At 43.9% G+C, this 10,223-nt stretch overlaps 1 protein-coding gene across 1 annotated transcript in view; it reads left to right on the top strand.

The window, feature by feature from the left end:
• The first annotated feature begins 1,300 nt into the window (after positions 1 to 1,300).
• syt7a (synaptotagmin VIIa) overlaps positions 1,301 to 10,223 on the top strand; it is a 36,276-nt gene continuing 27,353 nt past the window's right edge. Inside the window, exon 1 of the mRNA XM_037683550.1 lies at positions 1,301 to 2,406. Coding sequence (XP_037539478.1) covers positions 1,301 to 2,406 — 1,106 coding nt within the window. The remainder of the gene's footprint in view (positions 2,407 to 10,223) is intronic.

Genomic DNA, 10,223 nt, shown 5'->3' with positions numbered 1-10,223 from the left:
CATCCAGCTTCAACAAATCGCACCAGATCTCTGTTCAAAAACGTTTAAATTCATAGCGGGGGACGTGACGCATACGAGGAAGCATCTGTGATTACATGAAGGAAGTTACTCTGAGGAGGAACATGGAGAGCTGAAGCAAACAGGGAGGGAGTTGCAGATGAGAAGGTGAGCGTGTGGATCCAGATGAAGGTGTTAGCACCGGGGAAATGTAAGCTGTCATCAGCAGCAGAAGGTAGCTTTAGTTGCGAGAGCAGGAGCACGCTGACTTAACTCGTCAGCCGACACCGGCAGCCCAGCAACGAGGCGAAGCTGCAGGAGAGCGTGATTTATTCATTGGAGAAACTCAGCGGCCTCATTTAAAACAAAAAGTTTTTAAAAAAGGAACACAGAAGTAGCCTTAATTTCTCCGTCTAACTAAAATAAATCTCGCACTCGTTTCCAGTTCAGTTTTTAATGAAAGTTTATGAATGTTGTTCACCGACTTCTTGAAGCCGTGACGTAATGTTGGATCTATAATCAAGATGCTGTGAATGAGGCGAAGAAATACTTTGATTTTTTTCACCTTTCACTGACACTTCGTGCTGCGACTTCTTCCTCCTCAACACATTTACGCTTTCACTTCCTCCTTTTCTCCTCCCATCTTATTTCCCCTCCTTGTCTGTAATTGGATTCTATTTTCAGTCTTCTATAAGTGTCTGCGTCTCTTGTGTTTGTGTCTCGCACCCCATTTTCTGTCTCTCCTCCATCGTCACCCTCTGTTCCTATCACTCCCATCACTCTCTCCATCTCTTTGTCACTCTCTACTACAAACCACTTTACTTTTGCTCTTCCTTCATTCTTTTATTTGTTATATATGATGGATATGACACAGAAAGCCTCGTGCAAAACTGTGTTAGATGAGGTGGAGTAAACTGCACCTAACTGGCATAAATAGCTCTCCCATGACCTATTTCTTGTACTCTGGGTTACACGGCGATCCAAGAGAGGATGATATATTTAGTGTGCAGACAAATAACAAAAAAAGAGACAAGAGGTAAGCATGTAAAGAAACGTTAATTGCATCGAAGGACCTGTCACATGCTTTCATGTGTCATTTTAAGAAGGGCAGTTAGCCAGTTAAGCTGCCTTTTTGGTGGGGAGGAGTGGAAACTGAGAGATTGACAGAGGGAGGGAGTTGAGCTATAAAAGATGGTTGGCTGTGGGATCTCTCAGGAGGTTCAGCAAGTATTTAAAAGGCCAAACTTACTTAGAGAGGAAAGAGTCTGTCAGAGATGGACATGTTGACCGGTGTGTAGAGGGAATGGGGATCTCTCGTCACACCAAAAGGCCTTCATCGGGAAGGCTCGGCAGCTGCAAAACGACAACACACGCGCCTCGAGGAGTTAGCGTGGCTCAGAACCGCTCCACGCCCGTCCGGACAGTCAACATCCGGCCGCTGCCACTTCGAACCACGCCCGCATTCAAAAAACACGCTCACATTGCGCTGCCATGCAAGACGCGCTCACGTCTGACGCACACGAGCAGCTCCCAGACTGCACCGTGCTGCTGGCCGCAGCCCCCCGAGCCGCACGCAGCACACAGCCATGCACACTCAGGCTGCACCTTCTACTGCTATTTCTGCTACTGCTGTTACAGCTGTTGCCTCACGTTCATTTCTTTTTCTCTCCTCCTCCTCCTGTCTCCACCTCCCAACGATCCGTCCTCCGATTTGACCTCGAACTCCACCGCTTCCTCCTCTCCCCTCCCACAACCTTCGACTTCCTGTTTGGGTGACCTGTCCTGTTTCTGTCCTGATGTCAACCTGACTTCTTCCCTCCACTGCTCTGACGTGTCCTCACCTCCCTTCACCACGTCCTCTCCTGTCCGAACCTCCTCATCTTGCTCCTCTTCCACACCACCTTCCACACCTGCCTCCCCTCCACAAAATTCGATCCTCTGCCGGCCCTGGCCTTCTACACGCTCTCTTTCCTCCCTGCTCCTCTGCCCTCCCAGCTTTGGGGATCCGGCGCTGTCCTACGCCTCCGTTCTGGAGCACATCCCCTCTGGGCCGGCCCGGCCTCGGACGCTGTTGCGCCAGCAGAGTCTTCAGCAGCCTCTCATCCACTCATCAGGCCCGGGTCTCAGCCACCACCCGCCCACTACGTCTCAGAGTTTGGGACAGTTGCACACTGCGCCCGGACAGCCTGGGGTGGGTGCCAGGAGAGGAGAGGGAGGTGGCAGCAGTGGCGAGGGTGGAGGTGCAGGTACGAGAGGCGGCACCCGAGGCGCTCGGGCCAGCCAAGCGGGAGCAGCTACCTCTCACTGTAGGGGAGGTGGCGCAGGAGGGAGGTCGCGGGCCAATCCTGGCAGCTGGGATTACATGATGGACCAGATCAAGAACCGAGGCCTGGATGTCAAATCCTTCCTGTAAGTCTCAAATATCTTCGTTTGTGTCCTAACCGGGTCTCTGTTCAGTCGTAGCCTCTGTCTGTCTTATTGTATATTCTGTGCTGTTCAGAGACACTTCATGCATTTGTGTAATGATAGTTTTAAAGTGTAATGCTTAACAAACACAACAGTGACATTTAAATACAAACTAACCTGCATTTAAATGGATATAGACAGTTTCTTTTCCTTCAGGTGTTTCATTGATTTATTTATAGATTCTTCAAATCAATTTGCATCTGATATCCAGGGAAGGATATTATTACGCGTTACCTGCTAAAACAGGCGTGTTTGCGCTCGTACAGGTGTGTTGACGTGAACGATGAAGTGTGTTTTAGAGCTGAGTTTAGTTATTATTAATTTCATTTTAACTTCTGGAACATAAAGTGTGAGAAGAAAACATGTTTTATTTACAGTCACAAAGAGTTAAAAGAGTTCACGTTGCAGCTGATTATGGTAATTTAAGATAATGAAGAGGCAGTAAATGAGCTTATACAAAACAAAGTCATTAAAACTAATAGGCATAGAGTTATAAGTGTAAATAAGCTGTTATCTTTTAGCTTTAAGTCGTATTAAATATAAATTTTTGTCTTTATGAAAATGCACACCAGGTACTAAAACAACAGGTCACATTGGTTTATTAGATTTAATTGTCAACGTTTGGCTTCCCTTCCTAAACGAACGCTTTAATTCCTCTTAAAGCAATTATCGCTGCCATTCCTTAATAAGAATACACGACGCCGTGGCCTTAATGAGCTGTAATAAAGTACAAAGCTTTTTATTGAGCAATCTGTGAAACAGAAAAAGGAGACAGAAGCAATAAATTCTATTTTTAGACAGCGACGTGCATGAGAAATGGCGAGGAGGTGCGACATATTGCGGGCTACTTCTGTCCCGTTCTGTTGGAGGATTGTTAAACGGTTACGCTGCATGCTCTGTTAAACAGCAACATCTGTTTCGATGGCGTCCGGCCTGTCTGCTGCAGTTGTCGTTACAGAACAGAACTAATGGTGCTCCATGATATTCCTGAGTTGGTGCTGTCGTTGATTTTTGACTGTTCCTGTTTTGGAGAGGCGTTTCTGTTTATGCTCCGTGAGCATTTCCAGCAAAAACTGCATCGGTTTTGTTTTATTGTAACTTTTAGAGAAAAAAATCCCTGTGGACACATCTAGGCATGTCGCTGTGCATCAGTGTGAGAGCAGTGTTGAAGCAGCTGCGTGCAGGTTTGGGTTTTCTCTGATGCATTGATCTTGCCACCATGCAGCACCATTACTTCTGCAACATATTGTTGCTCCGTGCTTGGAGGAGGTGGGGAGGCTGGATAAGGGAGACAAGAGGGCTGGTGAGGGGACAGATGAGCAAGGACACTGTCAAGGTACAGCATGTGCTCAGTGTGCACTGAATCAGTTTTACAGTGGCTGTTCACCACTCATTTCACTTCCTTTATGCGCGCTGAAGCTTCTCGGGGCGTCATAGCTGAACTGATGCCGCCAGCTAACCCTGCGATGCAGCGCACCATGCAAAGCACCAAGGTCACCGACAATATGCCGGCCATAATGTTATGGCCAGCCATATTGTCGGCCATAATGCTCATCATCGTAAATGTGAATTCCAGGTCATTGTTGATGTATTTCCTTCTCTGCAACATCAACACCTTGAATGATTGATGACAGAAAGTGGGGACGGTAATAGACATGACCCATTGCTCAAGACACTTAATTTCAATCTTGGCCCACGTTCCCTGTTTGGTGAATCATTGCCTAATGAAAGTGTGGATGCCATTGGTGCAGGTCTCTTGCCTTTGGAGAACTTTGACTAAATGGATTACTTTGGGGATTGGTCTTTGCTCTTTTTTTGGCTCAAAATCAATAATTTATCTCGGCTGCATTGATGTCTCTCCCCTCGCTCGCCTGTGCTTCTTTCACGTTAGCTGCGCTGAGAGAGGTGCTTTAACAAGAGTCCTCTGTGTAAATGTTCGTACTTAAAAGGTAATGGGATAGAAGTGCGATCCGATACCCGTTATATTTACGGTGTTGACGTATGCACCGTATCATTTTGCCTAAAGCGGGGATTCTTAATGAGTGAGAACTTGTTCACAATTAGATCCAGTTAGGAGCACTTCTATAGCTTCTGTTATCCTTAAAGCAAAACATTTCATTTTCTGGTACAATATGAACCTACAGTACTGACTCACAGCTCACAGAAATCGTATAAAATACAACAATTATATTATATTTAGCCCTAACTGCTGCAAAAACATGAAAGCAGAGGTTTAAATAGATGAGAAATATACTGATTTATGAGGTTCATTGTAAAATGGCTTGTTATAAACACTTGTTTATGTCAACCGGCAACAGCTGGGGTCAGTTTCTACAACTTTTATTTTGTGGGTCAGAATTCACTGGACTGAATCCTAAACCTGGGGGCGGCTGCAGAGGTGATAATGAGCTGAGTTAAAGGTGGTCAACAAAGCAACGTGCACGGAACTTAATACAGTTTCAGTGTCATGGAGGTATGGGACCAGGTAATTCAGACATACTCGAGGAGCTCAATAAAACAAACCATAACTTTATTTAAACAGAACACAAAAAGCTGACGAGGTGGCAACGTAGTAGAACGAAGACAGAGTCGTCACTGACGAGAACCGGAGCGACACTGGCACGTGAAAGTGTTTGATGCTGCACTGACTTCCAGACAGACTGAGTCGTTTTGGCAAAAGGTGGATGAGGGAACAAGGAACAGCTGCACAGGACTCAGGTGTGGGTGGGCGTGGCAGGGCTGAGGAACAGGATCCACACAGAGGAAGGCCGAACATAAAGTGACTGAAAACTCATGGGAGAAAAACTGATGGAGATCTAAACTGAAGCTGTAAAATAGCACTGGAAAAAGATCAGACAACACATGTAACAGGCCTAACCTGATCTAAAACACAAAGAACCATCAAGACTAATCAAAATACAATAGTCCCTCACTTATCGTGGGGGTTACGTTCCAGACACCCCCACGATAGGTGAAAATTTGCGAAGTAGGGATATTATAGTTATTTTAGTACTTATATATATTTTAAGACTTTATAAACCCTTCCCACGCTCTTGCAATGTTCTAAACTTTTAAATCTAAGTAATTTAAAAAACATATATGTACTGTACAGTACTGCTAAATTTTATAAAGGTACTCACCATGAAGATACTACAACTTGAAGGATGAGTTCAGCTTCAGGATTATTTACGACTTTCTTGCCAGTTTTGGGAGCTTCATAGATACATCGTTACTTCTGATTTTATGTTGTAAAAGTTACCACATTGGTTTCTCCGCTAGTGTTTGCTCCCTCCATTGCTGTTCTTTGAATTTCAGCCAAAAGCAGTGGCCAGAAGCACTGTTGGCTTCTGGGCCGTGTAGTTCTTTTGACTTGCGTTACAGTATAGGCTTATTGGAAGAAAACTACAAAATGGCGGTGCCTGTCTGAAGTATTATAATTTTTTTGCTCCTGTTAACTTTTTATCTCGTACTGTCCCAATCACGTAATATTAAAGTTGACAGTCGTGTGTCATGTACAATCTTACGTTGAAAACCTGCGAAAGAGCGGGTCTGTGAAAGTCAAACCGCGACGTATTGCGGGACTACTGCACAGATCTTAACATTTAGAAGCTGTGCACAAGTAAGTTGGAGTTTCAACAATTGTCTTGCTGGTTGCTTGCTCACAAAGACTCGCATGTCAGTGGGACTGCAGTGAAGAAATTGCCTTTTTTCCTCTAAATTTTCTTGCATTTTTAAGGTGCCAACTTTCTTAACTGGACGTGTTGGAGTTTAGAGGACAGACATGCCGCTTAAATTTAAAGGTCTAAACTGGAGAAAGAGCTTAGCAAGACTTTTCACTCACACACACACAAAAAGAAAGAAACATATTTTGATAATTGTAAATGGACAAACTAACAAATCTATGTTTTGTTTTTTACTTAATTATGAAAAATCCTGTTGAGGTAAAGATTAGTTGTAGATCTTAATTTTTACTTCCTGTTTCTGTTCACAAACACTTCTGACTTCATGTTTGCCACAAGCAAACAAGCACAGCTCAGTCCCATTGATTTCAAATCATCGTCTTGATTTTCACAACTTTTAAATTCTGGGCCTTTAGAGCTTGATCATTGATTATTGCTATTTTTGAGGCAACGTCTAGGAAATTAGTTATTTCTTTCTAAAAGTAAGCGCACTATATTTCTGTGCACGCCCCTTGTTATCACACCGCTCTGCTTGCTGCAGGTCCTGAACAATTTAAACTTTTTTTAGTTGTTTTCTCTCATCAATCTAGTACAAGTTGATGAGTTTTATACCTGATTGAGATGTTCATCTGTTTTTTGGGGGCCATGTCTAATTTGGCCTCCCTCTTCACGTAATGATATGCCTTCCTCTTAGAGAATAATGTTCACTTGTCTGAACACTACACAGAGGCTTTCTCCTCACCTGCAAATGATCCTGTGATTATCCACCACTGCTGTCTTCAGCAAACGTTTATATTGCTCTTGATTTAGCCACTCCGTCAACTCCATTTATTCTTTCATTTTTACTGATCAAGACGGCATCTTTTGGGAGCTTATTCTTTTTTTAACTGGAAATTGTAGCTTCGCTCTAATGGCTTCCAAACCAACATATCAGCTCCAAACCTTTTACCTGTTTAAGCGACGAAGGACATAATGAAGAAATCGCCTTTGCCTGCACACGGAATGGCTTTGAAATCAATTATCCTATTTCATGTGCTTCCTCGAAAACCAGGGGGCTTCAATTTAAAAATTTAGCTTATAAACCTTCCCCTTAATTTGTATGTGAACACCCTCAAATTAAAGATGAAAGCCTGCACTTATGGCCGGCACCCATGACACAAGGAATATATAAATGCAACTCCGTGCTTTGATGAACGGTTAAAACAGGAAAACAAACACATGCGGCTAAACACGACGAGGAAATAAAATGCTCCACTGAAGACGATCTGAGCCCGTTAAATGTGTAATAAGTCAGCTGAGGCTGTGTAGATGCTGAACTAATGAGCTGAAATGAGAGATAGCAGATTGAAAAGGATGAAAGTAACAGATGTACTCAGTGATGTAGTGGAGTCCAGAGATGATTTTGCGAGTATCAATTGTAAAAACGACCTTATTTTTGACAAGTGGCGTCAGTGATCTGTATTAATCTGTGACAGAAGTAAAACGCTCATAAGCCACTGGTGTTGCTGTCTAACAGGGAGATTGCTGAAACAACTTCGAGCCTCTCTGTGTGAAAAGACACATTTGTAAAGTTTAGGGGTAATGTCTCTCCCGCAGCTTGACGGCTCCATATTTTCTCGGTGGAGATATTGTAACGCAGTCAGAGGCTTAAGCTACAGAGCCGAGGGTGTGGGTGACAGGAAAGGAGGGAAGGAGGCAGAGAATTAAAAGTAGAGGGGGGGGGGGGGGGGGTCGGGACGAGGCAAAGAAAGCAGGATTTGGACGAAATGAGAAGAGTGAGAGAGCGCTGACCCAGAAAGCGATGACACACACGCACCTCCACCTCCAGCTACTCGCCTGCTCAAATAGAAACAATTAGTCCAGATCTTCCTAATGAGGCTTAATTAAATCTTAACTAAGACGCCCGGTGTGTTCAGAGGAAGAGGTGCGTCTGGAGGGAAAGAGGAAGGCAGGTAAAAGAAGTAGACACATGACTGCGAGTGTGGGTGTGCAGACACTTTGTACAACAAAAGCTGCTGAATACCACGTCCATTAGGAATCATTAACTAATCACCTTGTTGTTCAGAACAGACTGTAGCTGTTGGCAGCACACTTCATTAAAATTATTATCTTAATGTCAATCGGGCTTCTGATTTTTCTCTTTAATATCCTTCCCTGGACAGAGCGTACTGTTGGTGTTCGGCCTTTTTATTGACCTTTCTCTGTTGCTGAGTCTTCTTGTTTGATTTGGTCTCTTATTGTCCCACCGCCTTTCAACCTTCTGTCCTCACTGCCACCTAAAAAAAATGACCTCTCCTTCTCCTCCTCCTTTCCCCTCCTGCACTGCACCTCCTTTTGTGCTCGACTCTTCTACCCCTTTGCATCTGGATTCCTCTCTCGCCTCCTTTCCTATCTCTGTTTTCTATCTATTGTATTTTGTTTTATTTTTTATTTTTTTACGGGGAGCCAGTGAAGGCAAGCTGGTGGTCCTGTCTTTGGCCATTGGGGTGGCAGAGCAAGATGACTTTGCCAACATCCCTGACCTGCAGGAAACGGCGCAGGCAGCCCCACCAGCCAATCAGGAGCCCCCACCTGAGAAGAGGTACCACATAACGTGTGAGAGGGCTTGTGTGTGTGCGTGTGCGCTTAAATGAAATTAAAAGCGAAATAGTGAAGTAACGTAAAGTGTTATCGCTGTCAGGCAAAAATTGTCTTTCTAAAAAAAACACAACTTTTCAGGAAACGAGAAAAACACCTTTCTGTCCAGTTGATTCAACCAGATGTTTTTGACACGTTTCATTGGCTAGACGTCCACAAATCCACAGACAGGTGTGAGGAGCGACCAGCAGGGCTCGTTTAGGCACAAGAAGGAAACGGTGAACTTGGAGCTGTGAGGTTTTTGTCCAACTGCGACGATATTTGGGAGAAACGAGAAATTGTTTTAGAGACTAATCAGAAGAAAGCAGCTCGGAGAAAATACACGGATGGCGAGATGAGTGCAACATTTAAAACATTTAGCTGAAAACAAATCGCAGCGGTGAGGCACTCCAGTTCTTCATTATGCTTTTAGCTGCACACTTTTAAACCAATCAAATCAAATTGTTTCCTTTGCCAGTGGCCTTTTTCTCTGAATTATTTCACCTATTACAACATTTTTTCATTGTTTTTCCTTTTGCTTTTCCCCACTCCTGCCTGTCTCCGACCTCCTGCTGGTGGTTGTTGATTTTCCTTTTTTGCATCTTCATGCTTTTATCATCCCAGTCCTTTCTGCTCTCCCTCGTGCTCATTAGCTCCCTTCAATCGCTGCTCCAAGTCTCGTCTCTGCAGCTCCGTGCAGGCCCCAGAGAGCCTTCCTCATTATTCCACAACATGTTAGTCACTTACATAAACATGCAGCTAAAAATAGCCCCTTTCCTTGTCAGCCAAGTTACACACCACGAGTCAAAAATATTTCCACTCGTCTGCGAAGGACGCACCAGCCTCACTCGCATCTTCCTCGTCTATTAAAATAATTAGCTCTGTGTTTCTCTGGAGGAGCTGGACCGGTTTGAATAAAACCTCCGTGGTGGGGTGTGTCCTGCCTGCGCAGCCATTTTTGGCCACGGATGGCCCTTCGTGTTATTGGGAACAAACTCAATCCCCTTTGCAGCCCAATTAAAGAGTTTTAACCTCACACCGACTCTGTGACAAATGGGAGACCATTTGGTGAAGCATAATGTGACACACCTTAAAGGAAAATGGCGAAGTAGGGTGAACAAATCCTCGTCACACTGATTCATTCACACAAGGGTCTCATTAATTTCAAACACAATTCAGAACTGTGGCTCTATTCAGACACAGCGTTATGTATTTTTTATTTGCTCTGAGTGCCTCCAGCATAAAGAGAAATTAATATCTACATTTAACACCTTGAACAAATTATCACTTTTTTTTATTATTTATAAAATAAAATGTCTTCATCACTGAATCGTTCTAGTTCACCTTATTTTAGTTCTTCTGAAGCTCTTCAGGAATAACAACAAAAAAGGTTGAATCATGTCATCTGGACTTCGTTTTTTTGTTAAAAAGAAACGTTTCGCCCCTCATCCAAGAGGCTTCGTC

This window comes from Nematolebias whitei, chromosome 10, assembly GCF_014905685.2.
Source record: "Nematolebias whitei isolate Nwh7 chromosome 10, NemWhi1, whole genome shotgun sequence".
Taxonomy (NCBI): domain Eukaryota; kingdom Metazoa; phylum Chordata; class Actinopteri; order Cyprinodontiformes; family Rivulidae; genus Nematolebias; species Nematolebias whitei.
This window is presented reverse-complemented; position numbering and strand designations above follow the sequence as displayed.